Source organism: Pavona decussata, unplaced genomic scaffold, assembly GCF_977016875.1.
Source record: "Pavona decussata unplaced genomic scaffold, jaPavDecu1.1 SCAFFOLD_195, whole genome shotgun sequence".
NCBI lineage: Eukaryota > Metazoa > Cnidaria > Anthozoa > Scleractinia > Agariciidae > Pavona > Pavona decussata.
Genome location: NW_028145604.1, coordinates 1,745,001 through 1,761,586, shown reverse-complemented (window position 1 = coordinate 1,761,586; position 16,586 = coordinate 1,745,001). Strand labels below are relative to the sequence as shown.

General features: G+C 40.1%; 3 protein-coding genes across 4 annotated transcripts in view; 2 read left to right on the top strand and 1 right to left on the bottom strand.

Moving 5' to 3' along the window:
* Positions 1-67: 67 nt before the first annotated feature.
* Positions 68-1,814, top strand: LOC146461675 (transcription factor 15-like). The gene is made up of 2 exons (XM_085086608.1): positions 68-1,458; positions 1,676-1,814. Exons 1-2 carry the CDS (start codon positions 1,160-1,162, stop codon positions 1,680-1,682), a joined length of 306 nt encoding a protein of 101 aa, XP_084942734.1. The 5' UTR covers positions 68-1,159; the 3' UTR covers positions 1,683-1,814.
* Positions 1,815-6,289: 4,475 nt separating this feature from the next.
* Positions 6,290-8,027, bottom strand: LOC146461674 (transcription factor Atoh7-b-like). Its single transcript, XM_085086606.1, has 2 exons — positions 7,533-8,027; positions 6,290-6,700 (listed from the first exon to the last, which is right to left on the bottom strand). The coding sequence occupies exons 1-2, from the start codon at positions 7,852-7,854 to the stop codon at positions 6,627-6,629; spliced, it is 396 nt and encodes a 131-aa protein (XP_084942732.1). The 5' UTR covers positions 7,855-8,027; the 3' UTR covers positions 6,290-6,626.
* A 2,348-nt stretch (positions 8,028-10,375) lies between these two features.
* Positions 10,376-16,586, top strand: part of LOC146461673 (transcription factor 15-like) — a 6,565-nt gene continuing 354 nt past the window's right edge. Inside the window, exons 1-3 of one of the 2 annotated variants that reach the window (XM_085086615.1) lie at positions 10,376-10,616; positions 12,081-12,521; positions 16,272-16,586. The exon at positions 16,272-16,586 is cut by the window's right edge and continues 354 nt beyond it. In XM_085086615.1, the coding sequence (XP_084942741.1) occupies positions 10,590-10,616; positions 12,081-12,521; positions 16,272-16,322 (519 nt within the window). In that variant the 5' untranslated portion in view covers positions 10,376-10,589 and the 3' untranslated portion in view covers positions 16,323-16,586. Of the gene's footprint in view, positions 10,617-11,397; positions 11,626-12,080; positions 12,522-16,271 lie in introns of those variants that run through there. The other variant, XM_085086617.1, reaches the window with a different exon arrangement.

Below are 16,586 nucleotides of genomic sequence, written 5' to 3'. Positions count from 1 at the left end.
CTGTCTGGGCAGATTTCTCTGATCAGTTCTACAGTTAGCATTGGTGAACCTGCTTAAAGTTGATTTTGGTGTTTTTAAACCGACGCGGAACAACGAGTTTCACTTAAGTGAAATGGATGATAATGGAGATAACATTACGTTATAAATGTCAAAACGAACGCAAGGTTATCTGCTTGCAATAATGTACAATGGTTATCAAAGTGAACCCGATGACACAGCAGCATAAAAATGACCCCAATGGATACTTCAAGGCACAATATCAGTGGTCCATAAGCTTCTTGTGGACCAACAATTCCCTGGAAGAACGAAAATCGCTGAATGGTTTGAACAAAATCTGAAAATAACACAATTTACAAGCTTTGCGTATTGTCAATTTCACGCTTTTTTCAAACCCGTCCTCCTGAAATCGTTTCCAAGTCAAGTATTGTGGAAGATCAATGTTTATGCGTGCTGACTTGCTTTGTTTAATGTTTAATATATTTGATTTAGGGTTTGTAACAATGGCAAGCGGACATCCCACCGTGCGCTAGGCTTTCATTCTCATGAAACAATTCTGTTTATTGTAATGACCCCAAATATAACTTAACACTACGTTCTCTCGGTCGTGCCAACTCGTATCGTGTAAATTGAATATTAATCCTCAGTAATTAAGCCCATCAATTAAGCAAGTGCCTGATAACGTCTTGGAAAGAAACTTTGGGTTCAAAAGCTATAAAAATCAGATATAATCCATCGTAGATGGTCGCGACTGAGTCTATGATAAAGTGGTGCTCCTTCAAGGAAGACAAAAATAACACCACCGAAGCAACGAGAACCTGCAAAACAAAACTCTTAAACAATGCTTCCAGACACGCTAATAATTAAAAATATAGCTAAGCCGCATTATATAGGATATATTTTTATAGTCATGACGGATAAAGAAATTAAACTTTAATTAATATAACGCGATAGAATCAAGCTCTTTGCTAGCATGAGTTTCCGGTGTTTTGTGTGCAGTCGGCGGCTAGTTCCTCTGAAAAGCTCCAAACAAGCGGAACGGTTTCACAGGCTTGGCTTCATTCTTATTTTCTTTGGCACGTTGAAGCTTTTTTAATTGATCTTGCTTCAAAATAAAAACTCGACCGCTTACGTAAGCTGCATTATTTGGTAACAGTTTTAAATGGAGAACATACCGAAGGATAGAGAAACCTCACAAAGTCGCAAAAAGAAACCGAAGCGTCGAGGTCCCCGGCTGACAGGCCTAAGCAAACAAAGAAGGTTGGCGAACGCCAGAGAGAGAAATCGGGTGCACACTTTGAATTCAAACATCAGGATTTTACGCAAGTTGATACCTCTTCCACCTCAACACAAAGAACCTTCAAAAACTGAGATAATCTGGTTGGCGGCTTCCTACATCGGTCGACTGATGCTGCTGTTAAAAGAGGAAGAAGAACCTAAAGAAAGAGAACCAGTTTTGAGGTGAGTTAAACCAGCTTTTCCTGTTTGTATGCTACATAAGTGATAAAGTGAACAAAATGTATTGTGATTTACGAATTTAAGTCTGCATTACTTAGAGAGCTAACAATTCATTACTTTTGTATTTTCCGTGATTAGTTTTTGTCTTATTGCAAATAAACCCGAATTGCTCTATTCAGCTTTCAGTTCACATACTTTCTTTTTCATCCTTTGACTGCAGGCAGTAATCAAGGAATGTGTGCCATTTGTAAATAACAAGATCAGCTTGGATACACCAAACATTGGCCTCTAATCTGCACAAGGTTCATCCAATCAGAAGCCAACCCAGAATCAGTGATGGAAATACAAGCAACTGGACAAAGTCTCTCACGGGTTCAAGACATTCAATAGTATTCAATATGTACTATTTAAGGCCCCTCAGAATTGAACTGTTCCAAAATATTTATTTTTTCTTATGCTTGGAAATGACCAATCATGAGCTAAAACTATTTCACTGAATAACGATCCAAGAAGAAAGTAGCTGATTTTTGGGTGAACATTTACTAACGGTTTCGTTGTTGTAAAATATCAAAAGTATTTATTTATATTTGTCGGCATGCCAATGTCTTATAGCGCTGTTATATCGAACAGAACTCGACGCCCACATGGGGATATTTTAAATGCTTTCCTTTTAACTCTACTTGGCTAATAAAGCTCCCTACTGAAAATCGTTCAATCAAAAATAGAAAATTAGTTATAAATATTTACGACTGCAAGCGTGCCTTTGTTATAAACCGTTTATGCAACAAGGAGCTCTTGTTTTACAGCGCATTGTGTCAAACAAACGATTTTAATCTTGACGTTTTCAGGAGCCCTTCTTGGTTGCATTTGAAATGTGAACCTCCAAGAGACTATGATCAGCTTTTTTAAAATTGCAAATACCTCCACTGATGCAGTAGTGTAGCAGCTCTCATAAGCTTGTAATTGTTTTAAAATTGTGTAGCCAGCTGCTATTGTTTTTAGGGTCGGGGGCATTGTCAAGTTGTTTGTCCTATTGTTTTCTAGAAGGGTTTCAAGATACCTTCGCAATAGTTTGAACAAATTGATTTTTAATGGAAACGTGCTTTAATCGTAAGATTAAGACGTTCACGCAATTACTTGATGCATCGATAAGATTAACTAGAACTAAAATACAAACAATACTTAAATGCGCCGTACGACCTGTTATTAAGTCGGCTTTTAGCATTTTGATTGTTGTGGTTCATAACTGCAAGCTCTCCCAGTTAACAATTATCACAATTGGACGTACTTAAACAATTCACTTTTAAGAAGCCGCAGTAAAACAAAAATAAATGTCCAATCGATCTTTTTCCGCTTGATGATCACGAATTGCCGCATTCTTTTCTGAAAAAAACATTCCTTGAACTGAGACACAGATGATTCCAAAATAAGAAGCAAGAAATGACTCGCCTGCGATGGCAGTCGATTCGAGTCGAGTCACTTGGGGCCCCTGAAATTTATATGGCGTAAAGATGTCCCTGGTAGAAGAGTCAACAGTATTTGATGCATTTCTTTACAAAACGCTGTGAACCATTTACATGGCAAGCTCAAATATGACCGTCATGGCAGTGCTAGTCGCCTGGTAGGGTCACCCGTTTTCGAAGGCAGAGTTGCCCTTCTAGGCAGAAAATAGGGGTTGCTATACATCACCGGCATAATTTCGAGCTTTATGCGGGATACTGTTAGAGCATCCGGCGTTATGCCGAAATAATACTGCTATTTCGCAACTTAATACATTATTGTACGGCAACTAGCCATTGAATTAAAGTGGGATTTTTTTGCGTTTGCTATCAGAATAGTGTGAAAATATATGGTGCTTGTTGTTATGAGGCGCAGTACGCTTGTTCCCAGCGTGGTCTTTGGAAGGCGTTGAAGGCCTGGTTACCCTAATTACGCCGTCCTGTTGTGTCATGGCAGCCTCGAACGATGCTGCTGATGTTCAACAAGAAATACAAGTCACTAATGCCCTGAGTTTGCTGAGGAGCCCAGGCATTCGACGGCCAGTACGGAGTCGAGTTCTTGATAGTAAGAGCGACAAAAAGAAGAGGGCCAGGAAGAGCCAAAGGTAACGCTAAAATCCTCAACTCTGTCTCAGTAGAGACACGGCTTAGTAAGTTCAACAATGAGTAGTTTTTATAATGCTTGTCGAGAAGTATTGTCTACAAAGGCCAATTTCACTGACAGGCAAGTAGAGTCTTCCAAACACAAACGCAAAACAAGGCTTGCTCAAACTCAAAAGGAAAAACAAATTCAAACATACTAGAGGCCGGCCATGAAGAGATATGAGTAACAAGATCATCCAAAAGGATAAGCGAAAACTAGCATGTTTGTAGAGTGAAGGTTGACTTGTCACTGCATTCCTTAAGGGTGGCGTCCCATTAACTAAACCAGACAATTTTGGTGAATTGTTGAAAGATGGGGATTACCGACTGACGTCCTCGACTAATATGAGACAGCTTATTCCTTTCATTCTAAAGGAAGAAGAGGAAAGAATCAAAGGCGAAGTCTCTAGCACTTAAGTTGCACCGATATTCGATGGCACTACAGGGCATGGAGAAGCACTTGCTGTCGTACTCAGATATGTTACACTGAGGGGACTGGCACATTCAGCAACGGCAAGACCGTCTTCAGCTGCCCGCCAAATCACTGATGGGAGTTGATAACAGTTTGTGCTCGGCAGTACAACATCGCCAATGACAGTCAGCAATGAGCCGTAACTGTGAAGATTATTTTCCCAAATGTCATTGATGCGGGTTGTTTTTCTCATACTATTGACAGGGTCGGACATCACTTCAATGCCCCCACTGTTCGAAGAATTCTTCAGCTTTGGAAATACTTATTTGGACAAAGTCCTGCCACACGATTGGCTTGGAAGGAACAGACAGGCATGTAGCAATTGCAAGTTATTCGGAAACTAGGTGGTGGAGCTGGTGGGAGGTGGCCCAGCAAGTGATGAAGCAGTTTAGAGAAGTGTTGCCCTTTATTCAAAATCGACGAAAAGGTCATCAGAGAGCAGCTACCCTGAGGCACACCGAAGAGATACTGACTGATGCTCAAACTATGGCCCAGCTGAAAATTGAGCTGGCAGCTGCTGTGGATGCAGGTAAGTCAATGGCTGGGTCGACTTACATCCTTGAGCAGATGGTACCCTAGTATGGAAATTCTACGAGCAGCTGTCATTTATCCAAAACTGTATTGGCACAGCCCGTCTTCCTAATGTGATTGTAGTATTTAGAGAAATTTCGGCTGGCAATACACATACAGCGCAGCAGTGGCACCAAGTAGGACTGCCAGCTATTCAATCTGGATGGCACTATTTCCGCCAAACCAACTGTGCTTCCTCAAGTGGAAATGGTCAGCGAGGCTGCCAAACCCATACAAGATTTCCCAATTACGCCCTATTGCAAATGATATTAACAGTGTGCAATTGGAATCTTAAAGATCGAGCTTCCCAGGTATCTAGTGAAGGATAAAGGAAATGCAGAAGAAGTTGATGCCGTGCAATGGTGGAAAAACCAATGAAACCGACCTCCCACATTGGGCTTCCTCGGCAAAAATGGCTTTGCCGCTTCAGCCTTCTTCTGCGGCATCTGAGCGAGTTTTCTCAATTCTAACGATATCATTTGGGCACAAGGTCTACAGGTTATAACGTTTCCAGATTGCATTGAATGCTCACTAAATAAATGCTGCAGTTCAACAAGAGATGAGTCAGACGCTTAGACCAAAAGGGACACTGTTTAAGATACTTTTAACTGAGTTTAGCAGTTCAGATAATTCTGCTCTTTCGCTTAGTTCTTAACTGTTCAGTTCAATGTACATCTGGGAAAATTGTTATATGCAAACAGCTCCTGATGCAAAAGGATGATATTGAGACAATCATGCCGGCAATGAAGAGGAATTAAACTGTACTCCATTCATGTAAAAGGCTGCATTAATTACGATTGCCCTATCAAACCCTATTTTATAATGAATGAAACATTCATTCTCTTGGAGAAGTAAGCAGCAAAGGTTTGAGGTTCGAAGGATGTGGTGCGGGAGGAATTCTGCACAGCATAGTAACAAGCAAATACTTGAATTCGAGCACAATTTTGGGCATAATACGATGTTTTTGAGGGTGACGCCGTGTGTTGCGTTAAGCCTTAATAAAACAAGTAGTGCTGCAAAATTGATATCAAAGAAATAAGTCAACTAAACAATGACCACAGTGACTTACGTGAACAAAGAAATCGAAATTAACTCATGAACTGTGACCTGCTCAAAAGGGACAACTGATAAACACTCACTTGAAAGATGTCAGGCAAGAAGTGGGTGACCAGTGAGCTTTACGGACCATATTCTCACCATATAAAGAAATCCTTATTCCTCAGCACATTTTGGTGTCTGTTCAGTTATCACTCACTGGAAAATGGAATCTATCTTTGTCGTTTTCTTGAGAAAACGTTACGTCACCACGTCGAGGTTTGGGAGGCCATCTTTGCTGAATGTGCCGTGAGACATTCCATTATACCATTTGATTTGTCGGTCGGAGTTTTACAAAATAGTAAATTGTAAAAACTCAGTCATATATTTCATGAAATTTTACATTTGCGGATTCGGCTGTCTGAGACTCAGCCTTCCTCAAGAAATGGACGACTATTTATTCGAGAAATAAAGAGCTGTTGAACCATAGCTAGGGGAAAATCATTTAGTTATCCAGAAATGAGCGGGCATGCAGTTTTTTTTTACGTTCGAGCAACTTTTTCACTTTGAAGGAACTTTTTACTGAGAGTAAAACGTTATATCAAGTACAACCGAGTTACACTCAATTTTATATTTCTCTCATTTGAATATAAAGTACAAGTTAAAGCTACGTTTTAACTGATACAACATGACAGATGAGAAAGTTATTCCATCCGATTCAGTTCCATATTAATCAATCGGTCTAGTCTAGAGCTCTGTAGAATGAACAACATAACGAATTCACAATTTTCCGTTTTGGAAACTACTGGAAAGGACTCTTCTCTTATTGTTCCAACTTTCGTAGCAAAGTATTTGGTTTAAATAGAACGGAATTATTTACGCAACTTAAGCAGTCGCGTAAAGAAAGCCTGCAAATATATTCAAGTTTCAAGAGTATTTAGTTGTAAATCAGTCTAAAGTCCATAAGAACGAGGCGTTGTGCTAAATTTATGAACCATTCTTAGAGTGTCAGGGTCAGGTGCACAACCTGAAAGAAAAAGAATGAGGTTGTCAGATCATCAATCATAAGCAACAAGGGGCAACTAAATTTGGTTATCAACAACAGTACAGGTGGCTGTCTTTTAGACAGTGCCGGTTAAGTTTTATCAACCAAAAAAAATGGATTCGAGGTTTTATTAATTGCTAGTCGAATGCCAATGACAAGCTTGTTTATGTTGTGATTTGCGTCCAAGACGTGTTTTGTTTCCTTTCGAAAGGGAAAAAAAAAAGAAAAGCACGAGTCCAAAAAAGTGGAATTCGCTTGACACAGCTGCGACTATCTGGGGTTACGTTGTCTTGGCAAACATTTCATAGCTCAGCTGATTCTACTTCCCACGAAGGCCAAGTTAAAGAATCGAAAGATTTTGTTTGGCAAAGTATCGTAGAACTTTAGTTCACTCAAACTTGCACACTACACGGCAGCCTAGCCTGTGGGTTGGACACCGCCAGAGATATAAGTAAAAACTGTTTATTCGTAATGTTCAGCTTCATTTCCCAGTCAGGTTTCTTTTTCTTCAGTGGCGACTTAACTTTTATGTACGGTCGACGCAGAACAGCTTTGTAGCTCAGGAATTGGTGACAGCTTTTCACAACCGCCCATTAATTCTGCCTGCAAAATATTATTCTGGTGGCCTCAGTGTAGCTTCAAAATCTCAAAAAAAAAAAAAAAAATCCTGAGGAATGTAAATTCATAAATCTTGCAGTAAGAGCTGTACCTAAATACAATTTTGCTAGCCATTTCATTGATGCCTGGGCGCATCTACGAAATCGCACACATGTCCCAATTTCTTGAAGTAATTACGTCACCCAAAAATACTTACCCTCAAAATTAAAATGAAGTGGACTTCCTTTTAGACTGTCAAGGCTCTCAAGGAAGTTAGCTGATTCCAACATTTTGTTTAGCTCCGTAATGTAATCCACAGCCAGCCATATCACTTCAGTTTTAGAAGGTTCCCTGTCTTGCGGTGGAAGAGGGATCATGTGTCGCAGTATTTGAATGTTCATATTCAAAGTTTCCATTCGCCTCTTTTCCCTTGCGTTAGCTACTCTTCTCTGCTTGCTCACACCCGTTAGGCGGGGTCCTCGTCGCCGAGGTCTCTTCTTGGGTTGTGGTATTACCTTCCCAATAGGTGTGACGTCCATATCGGAGACGACTCTGCGTTAAATGTGTGTTTATCGAGTGCTGCCGCAATATATCAACATATTTAGGATTGTAGCCACGCGCCGTTACGCTGGTATAAGTCTTTTGACTCAACACAAAGCCATTAATTTTGTTTAAAAAGACCCGACGACCGTTTGTATTTTCTCTGCTGGGGTTATCCGATCTCTGCATGTCAAAAGGATCTCACTGCACGTGAACTTTTCTAGTTGTATAACTCACCAAGCACGTGTATTCGTACATGACTGAGCTCATTTGAACATTCAGTACTTTTAGACTAGGTTTGACTAACACTCTTTTTGTTAATACGTATCGGCAGGTTAAATGAGTTTCATTTTGGAGTAGGATCAGTTGCTCAGTTGTTTGGGTTAGTGTTCGATTGTGTTTCGAGTCTTTCACCGGAATTTTTCAGTTTCTTCAATAGTTCTGACTTGCACCAGGGATTTCGTCGTCATTAAACTGAAGGCTCTCAGGACTACTATCTCACATTCTTGTCTAGAAGGATTGGGGATGTAGCCAGCCTTGACTCACTCGCACAACCTCGACAGTTTCTGATTGTTCAACTTCAAATTCACGAAATTAAATGATACGCAACATTTGTTTACGAGGGCTTTGCAATGATATTGCATTTTTGCAATTAGGATCTTAGTATCACAAGTTGTAGAAGATAACAAACAAGAAGCTGGCTTCACTTCGGAGAAAGTCTTCCCTTAACACCAACGGTTTTTGTTCTATAAGTATGGTCATGATCACATCACATTAGTCCAACACTCGCTTCAGCCAAGTTGTTATGCCCCTGCAGTGAGTATCAAGCCTTCCTCAGGCTATTTTGGCTTCTTTTTGCGGCAAATGTGGTGGATTTCTAAACTAACACAGCAGGAGCTCTTGTGTACATCGCGGATTCATGGAACGTTTGGAGTAAACACATACAGCATACCTTATAGGTTGGTAAAATCTTGCTGCGATTTTTCGACGCACCGCGAGATTGCTAGGTAATCTCCAACATAACAAGTCAAATAGTTAACACAATACTTTTCAAAGCTGTAGTATTTAGCATGTCACATGTCACATGGATGGGATACTGAAAGAAAAACTCCGCAGTCATCCTCGGGAATTGAATCCAGGACCTTCGTACACCGAAAAGATGCTCTAACCACTGTGCTGCTGGGAGACTGATGGCGAGTTAGGCGATTCACTTGGGTTGACATGTGTGGCTTTGAAAATTTATTTTTCCCTTACAGTAGCAAATACCTATGAGTAGCCTCCAACGCAGTCTTTTTTAGGGGGAGGGGGATGGTATTACCCTCCTCCCGTGAAAGGGCTACTGCACTGACAAGAAGGCCGTGTTTTTTCGTTTATAAATCAGCTGATAAATCTGAATTACCTAAGTAAATAAATTCCCGGTACTGCTCCAGGAAATTAATGTCGTTTTTGGCAGTTCCGACATATGATCAGTTGAGGCGGACCTTTAAATTGATAGGAGTGTTGTTGTTGTTTTATTTTTTCAGTAAATACAGTATGTGGCTTCAAAGTTTATGAACTGTTTTGGTTTGAAAAAACTGAGGTTTAGTGATTAAGGTGATTGGGGCTGAGCAGGGATGGCGCAGTAGGGGGAGCACCTGCCTCCCACCAACGTGCGCCGGGTTCAATTCCCGTACTCGGGCGTCATATGTGGTTTGAGTTTGTTGTTGGTTCTCGTCCTTGCTCCAAAAGGTTTTTCACCGGGTACTCCGGTTTTCCCCTCTCCTGAAAAAACATTTCCAAATTCCAATTCGATCTCGGTTATTGTCAAGCACTTTATCATGCATGAGCCTCTGGAGAGGCGGGAGATTGCGCAAGCACGCCTCGAGATGCCGAAGCCAGGGGCTTATATGGCATAAGTCATACAGGATATTGATCAAGATGGTGCAATTACTTTACAGTTTACAAATAAATAAATAAATAAATAAATAAATAGATAAATATTAATATTAACAATAGTAATAGTGGTAATAATGATAATAATAACTAAAACGAATAACAAATAAATTATTAAATAATCTAAGCCGTTTGTACGAGAGTTCAAAAAGACACGAATTCACAATGATTGGAAGTAATCTCTAAGTTTTTGTCTATAATTCGAGATAGTAAGCAAATTACGTAAGGAAAGAGGGCTGTCATTCCAAATTTAAGGGCCTTGTACACGAAGTGCAATATTGAACGAAAATCACTAAAGAAAATGGAAAAAATAATGTCCTTCTTGACAGTAAAAGTTACTCCTAGAGTCAAATCTTACAATTGAGAGAAAGACCGCCAAACTTAAATAGAGAGAAAGTGCGGATACTCTTATCGCTCACCACCGAATGGTATAAATGACCTGGCGGTTTCACAGGAAGGACTGTAAATCCTGTAAATGGTATAGTAGACAAGGAAATGAGGGAGAATCTCATACAGGAAATGAATAATTATTAACAGAAAGGGCTTGTTCCGTTATGACGTCAACTAATTTGCCGTGTATCCGGTTGCAGTGCATGCTCAACTGAAAGTCCGAACATACGGTTGATGGAGACGTTTGAAGTGCGAGCAAGACGCGGCTAAAATTCCACCGATTTACTGAATCTCCGCGTTATTGTTTTTGTCCTTTTTTATTATAGCAGTCTTCCGTTTCGAAGGAAAGGCATCTAACTACGTCGTTTGAGCCTAGACGCGCTTCGCGGGTCGATTTTGTGACAACGATCAAATGGAGCATGACGTGCTCGTTAGAAAGGTATGCTCAGTTTAACAAGACTTTAGCCTTTTAAATATGTGATGTGAATTAGTTTAACTGATAGCATAAAGTCCTGTGAAGTCGTTTGACGCTCAAATAGTATCAAAAGAGGACAACAGCTTTTACGGTACTCAAGGCACGCAAAATTGGCACCACGGACTTCCTCGCTGAAGATGAAAATTTAGGATTATAAAAGGGAGTACCTGAACTATTTCTCGTAATTAAATTCATTCCAATCAGTGGACAATATTTTAGAAACTGAAAAGCCATGAAGTTTATGTCATGTCTTACTAAAGATTTCACTTGACGTGGTGATTTGCACCATTTGCAGTAGTCCTGATCGATGTTTGGAACATTTAAGTGTTCCTCAAAGCTTGTTTCAGTCTTTCTTTTGTGTTTCCGCGCATACCGTGTCAAGACCTTGATAAAATAAATCCAGGGATTATCTCAAGTGTTTAAACCGAAGGTCGCCTGAATAGTTAGGAAAAATGGAAGGATATATCATCTACTTAAAAGTTTCAGTTGTTCAGGACATTAGAAAATTGCGTGATGAAATTACAAAATCGTCTCTGTTTTGTTTTGACTGTATATGTTCCTTCAAGCACGATGATACATGCGAGTACACTTTGCCAGGATCATTTTTCTCCGTTCAGAAAACATCGGATTTTAATAGGGATAAGGGTTTTAAGTCAAGTGGAGTGCTCTTGAAAATCTGCTCTCAAGTGTGCTATTAACTCAAATGTTGTTAAATTCACTTGAGGTAACAAGATCCGATTAATCGAATGAAAGCTGAATGCCATGGCTCCGTTCCAGTTAGCAGTATTTTTTTTTATTCCTGCTAATGCTCTTGGACTCCTCCTAGCTTCAATTATTCGTTGATAGCGAGGAAGTTAGTTTACAGAACATTTCTGTGCAGATGGAAATATCACATGATCCCCTCATGTGTATCCACGCTAGTTTCTACCAGAATCGCGTGTCGACTTGAACAGTCATCTTTCTTCAACACCTAGTAAGAAGTGGAATCAATCTGTAGTCACTAAACGGCCCGCAAACCATTGAGCTTTGTGACTAAAATTAATGGCAAATTCCACAACACAAGCGAGGTTGCCCTCTAAGGTCTGAACAGCAATTATCTCGTCAACAAGCAAGGATGTTGTGTTAGAATTCTCGCTTCTAGACCATAACATAACTGATACTGCAGTTCTTATTGGACAGCTAATCGGCGGTTCTGAGTTCCTGCGGTTCGTCAAAAAGACCGCCCAGTATTAAAATACAACTCTTTCCTGAATGATCACTTATGCAAATTTTGGATCTAGAGTTGCTTCTATATTTTCATCTCTGAAACTCACTGGCTATTACTGACTGCCATAGGCATCCATGGCCGTGTGAGATTTTTGACGCAGCTCCCTTACTTGCGTTGTGTTTGTACTGATTTTTTTGTTTTACTTTTATTTCAAAATGGAGGGAACACGCAAGAGGAAACAAAGAACCGAGCTAAGAGACATGAACGCAACGGACTCGGACGATTATGATTCATCACCCAAGCAGCACAACTCCGACGGAGAAAACAGCTCAAAGATCAGTAAGAGGAAACGAAGAAGACCTCGGCTCACAGGCCTCAGCAAGCAACGGCAAGCTGCTAATGCACGGGAACGGAGTAGAACGCACCTCGTCAACTCAGCTTTCGGCGCGCTGCGTGTTCTTATACCAACAGAACCGTCGGATAGAAAACTGTCAAAAATAGAGACATTACGTCTTGCCTCGAGTTACATCGCTCATCTGGGCTCGATGCTTGTTAGTGGGACACAGTGTCCAAATGTTGCTAAGGCGGCTGAACATTCAGGGGCGGTATCGCCTTCGTCGCCTTCAAGAGTGTGTACGTTTTGTTTGAGCGTACTTAAAGCGGTAAGTGGTGCTGTTATGTACAGTTGGCTTACAATGTTCAATGTGCACAGTTTCATATTTTAGTCGTCCATGTCGCTACCTTTCCTGCTAAGAGGTCTAAGTTAAGTACTACTTCATCAATTTGTTTCGGAAAAATCATAAAACCCGGCAAGACTACAAGAAAGTACTGCTTAGCAGCTTTGCAATCAATGGACACAATATAGGATTTCGTCCACAGACGCAGAGATACAATACTAACCTTATTCATCACAGCAAACAGGACAAAAGTTACTTTTCAGTGGCTAGTGTTTTTATGGTCACAGGGGATTTCTGAGTTCACAGGCGGAAAAGTCCCAATGCTACATGGATCAAGATAGGGCCCAAGCGAGGAAACTGAAGCTTTTCATGTTGTTAACAATCGGGACTTTTTTGCCTCTTGAGCATTGCGTTCTGGGAATTTTCAATCCCGCCAAGCACATTTCAAACGGCCCTCTTCTGCATACATTGCATGCTAATTTGCCGAGTAGTTGTTTTAGTTGTGCATGTTGGAGCTCTTCTGTACTGATGGCTCTAAACTGGTAAAGGAACTCTCTAACATTTTTGTCTCATAACGTTCTATCTATCTTATTAAGAACGCTGATTTGTTTCAAGAATGCTGTTTTGTTTGGAAAGCGTTTTGCTTTCAAACGTGGTAATATAAAAGCGGATACACAGTTGTTTGCCATTGCAAACTGGTCACGTTTCCGTCAGCTGTGGTCTATAGTTCAACTGCTTTTTTTTTTTTAATTTTTCTAGTGAAAACAAAAAAAAAAGTCTTCAGTGTACACAGCAAGAAAACGGTTTGACACTTTTTAATCACTGTTTGCGACTTTTCCAGACTCTCTCGTCTTGTTGCTTGCCGTGCATGGATATCCAAAGGGGGATTAACATCACCCTAATCCTTTAACCCGCTGATATGGTGATGCCGCGGCGCTTTTTGCTACAGTAATCTCCTCGAATCGAATGCTAAACACTAAATTTTCGGTTTTCAAACGCTGATTCGTAAAGACGCTCCATAAACATTTCTGCGATTACCGGGGACTTAACAAGATATATTTATGTAAGAAAATCGTTGAGGGATTTCCGAGGTGTTTCATATTTTCACTCCGTGGGTCAAGAATGACAAATCTATACGTGGCTATAATGCTTTGTTTTGTTATTCTACTGTTTCAAGATGCTTGTGATTTCAGAAATTAGAAGTCACGAAAGGAATGTACTAACGCTGTGATATGCGTCACAGAGGAAGTTCCCTGTGACACCACCAATTGAATGAAATGATAAGCAGAGTTTAAACCAAAGGGTATAGCCCTGAAGAAGAATTTTCACAAGCTTGCTCTAATAAAAATTCCCTGGTAAAAGCAACAACTAGTATTGAAGACGACTGAAGAATTGTCCAGTATAGTGCTCACTGATTTGAATGGTCACAATTTGATCCATTCTTCTCAATAGTTAAAACTACCTTGGAAGGTATAACAAGCAACGCCACAGGGCTGACAGGGAAGTCTTGCCAAATAACTTTCATTTAATAGTCACACTTTGAGTGTTTCATCCAGACTTAACGATTAGATTTACCATGTGCAATGAAAGACTCTAAAGTAGTCGCCTTTAAACTCATTACTCCCCATTTGAGGGGAAGAGATGCCTAGAGGAGGCCCTGAATCGCCAGAAAATCCAGCGAACCTATATGCTATGCTAGATGCTTTTGAAATCGAAAGTTCGATAGGTCGGCAGTCGATCGCATCGCAGTAACGCAAATACTCGCCAGAAAAGCCGCTAAACAGCTGTGAACAAGGAAAAATTGCCGCTTCGACAACTATAATCCATACTCTAGCCACTTCCAAACGACAATGAGTAAACCAAATGGCGAAAGAGGCATGGCCTTCGTTGCTTGATCGTTTCAGCAAATCCTTAAATCGGATAATCTGTGTTTTCTTTAGGCATGATCCTTTCGTTTTTCATAATGTGAAAAACAACACGTCTTCTCTGTATCAAGGTACGTTCTTATAGCACATGCAGTTAGTTTTACAAATATTTTAGGTTTGTTGATTAAAATTTCACATACAGTTCTTTTTTTTGTCTTGCGGTCAAACGTTCTCAGACACCACACAGAACTAAGCATATAGTTTCGGTTTTTGAAAGCGTTTCCACCTCTGCTTTTGGATTGGAATTTCGTTAGCTAACTCGTTTCCTTCAATCCCTTAAATGGTAAACAGCTTGACTATAAAATGACCCATCTTATGACCCGTGGAATTCTTATTGGAATATCTTTAGAGTTACATATATAATTTTGTTTTCAAGAAAACAAAAATACCCAATAGGAGTTAAGATTTAAACTCAATTTAACGTAAGAGCCGACGGATAGTAGATAATGGTAGAACCGCCTTTCCAATGCCATAAACAAATCCAACGCAAGTATAAACTCATCAACCGTACTTTCGTACGAGTTTTATTCCACTGAAAATTTTTTACACTACGAAGGAGAGTTTCTTCTTTTCTTTTTTTAAACAAAAACGGTACTAATAAAGAAAGGCATTTTAAAAGTAGTGGTATTAAAAAAAAAAGTTGCCATAAGAAGTTGCAAAAATTCCTACTCGTTGACGTCTATTGCGAAGATCTGTGAATTTTTCTCTTGAAACTGCGTGGTTTTTGCAGACTGCTGTGCATGAGGCATACGAAAGGGTCTAATTTTTATTTTTGATGTTCTTTTAATGGAAGCCTTCTGTGCAAAGATCAGATATTGTTCCGGTCATAAACATAACGTTTTCAATATGGGAAGAATATCTTCGTTCCTTTTCGTAAAAGGTTTTGTAAAGTTTTGTTCCCTCTTTACCATCGGAACAGCTTGTTTCTCAATTGTTATAGTTGCGGGAAGAATATGAGAAGAAAACGTGTCGCTAAAAACTTTTTACAGTGGAGAAAGGCTCCAAATACGCTTTGTTATCCTGTATGCTATTACTTGGCAATATAATTACTTTTTTTCCGGCTTTTTCTATTCAGACACCATCTTATCCACATAACTCTAGACATACCGCTAGCGTGATGTAAGGCGGTCCTCTTTGAAAAGGCTACCATTTATACATCAGTGCAACACATGTTAAATCAATTACAGCTATAATTGTCACCGTCTTGCATAAAAACAACCTCGCGCCAGACATTGCAAAGAATACGTTTAAAAAAAGGTTCTTTTCTAATATTTTGACCACTCTGTGATCAAAGCAAAAATGGCCCATTTTCAGGCCCTTGAAACTAATGGTTGAGTGTTTTTTCGCGTTTGGCTTTGGTTGAATTGCGTGGTTGCGCACAGTTGCACCGAATTGCCCTGGTTTCATGTTTCCCGCGCTTGGCCATTGGTTTCATGTTTTTCCATATTTGGCAACGGTTGCATGGTTTGCTTCGACTTTTGATTGGTTGGTTGCCTTATCTGCCTTTGTCATGATTGGTAAGACGTGATTTCAGACGTGATTTGTTTGACAACCGTCAATCAGAAATCGCTCAATACGCAAAGCAAACTCTTCTTCCCAAAACAGGCTCATTCTATAGGCAAATCTCGGTGTTCACACTCGCCATGCAACACGTGTTTGCCAAACTGTTTGAAAGCTGTAGTTTGCATGTAGTGTGCAGACGCTTTGCGGAGCTGAAGCTTCCAAGTTCTATTCTTCCCCCCCCCCCCCCCCCCAGATTTTACTTTGGTCAGTATTTTGACAGATTTCTGTATTTTGTCTTTTCCTAAAGGTTTCCAAAGACGAAGCTCCAAACGGCAGAGTACATGCCCAAGGACAGTAACTACTTCTGTTCTCGCCAATCTAACTTCCATCACACGGAGACATTAGAGGATCGCTTCCGTTGATACCTTTTCGAGTTAAATTAGGCGTAACCTTTAGGAAATATTCCCAAGTAGACGAATTATCTGTTTGCTAGGCCATGGAACAGGTTCGAAATTACATTGTTTGTGTGGAGATCGACTGTCTCAAGTCCGAGTTTACTGTACTTTCCAAATAAACGCGAAATCTGAAGTTCAAAAGTACCAACTGTAGATTGCGTTTTACA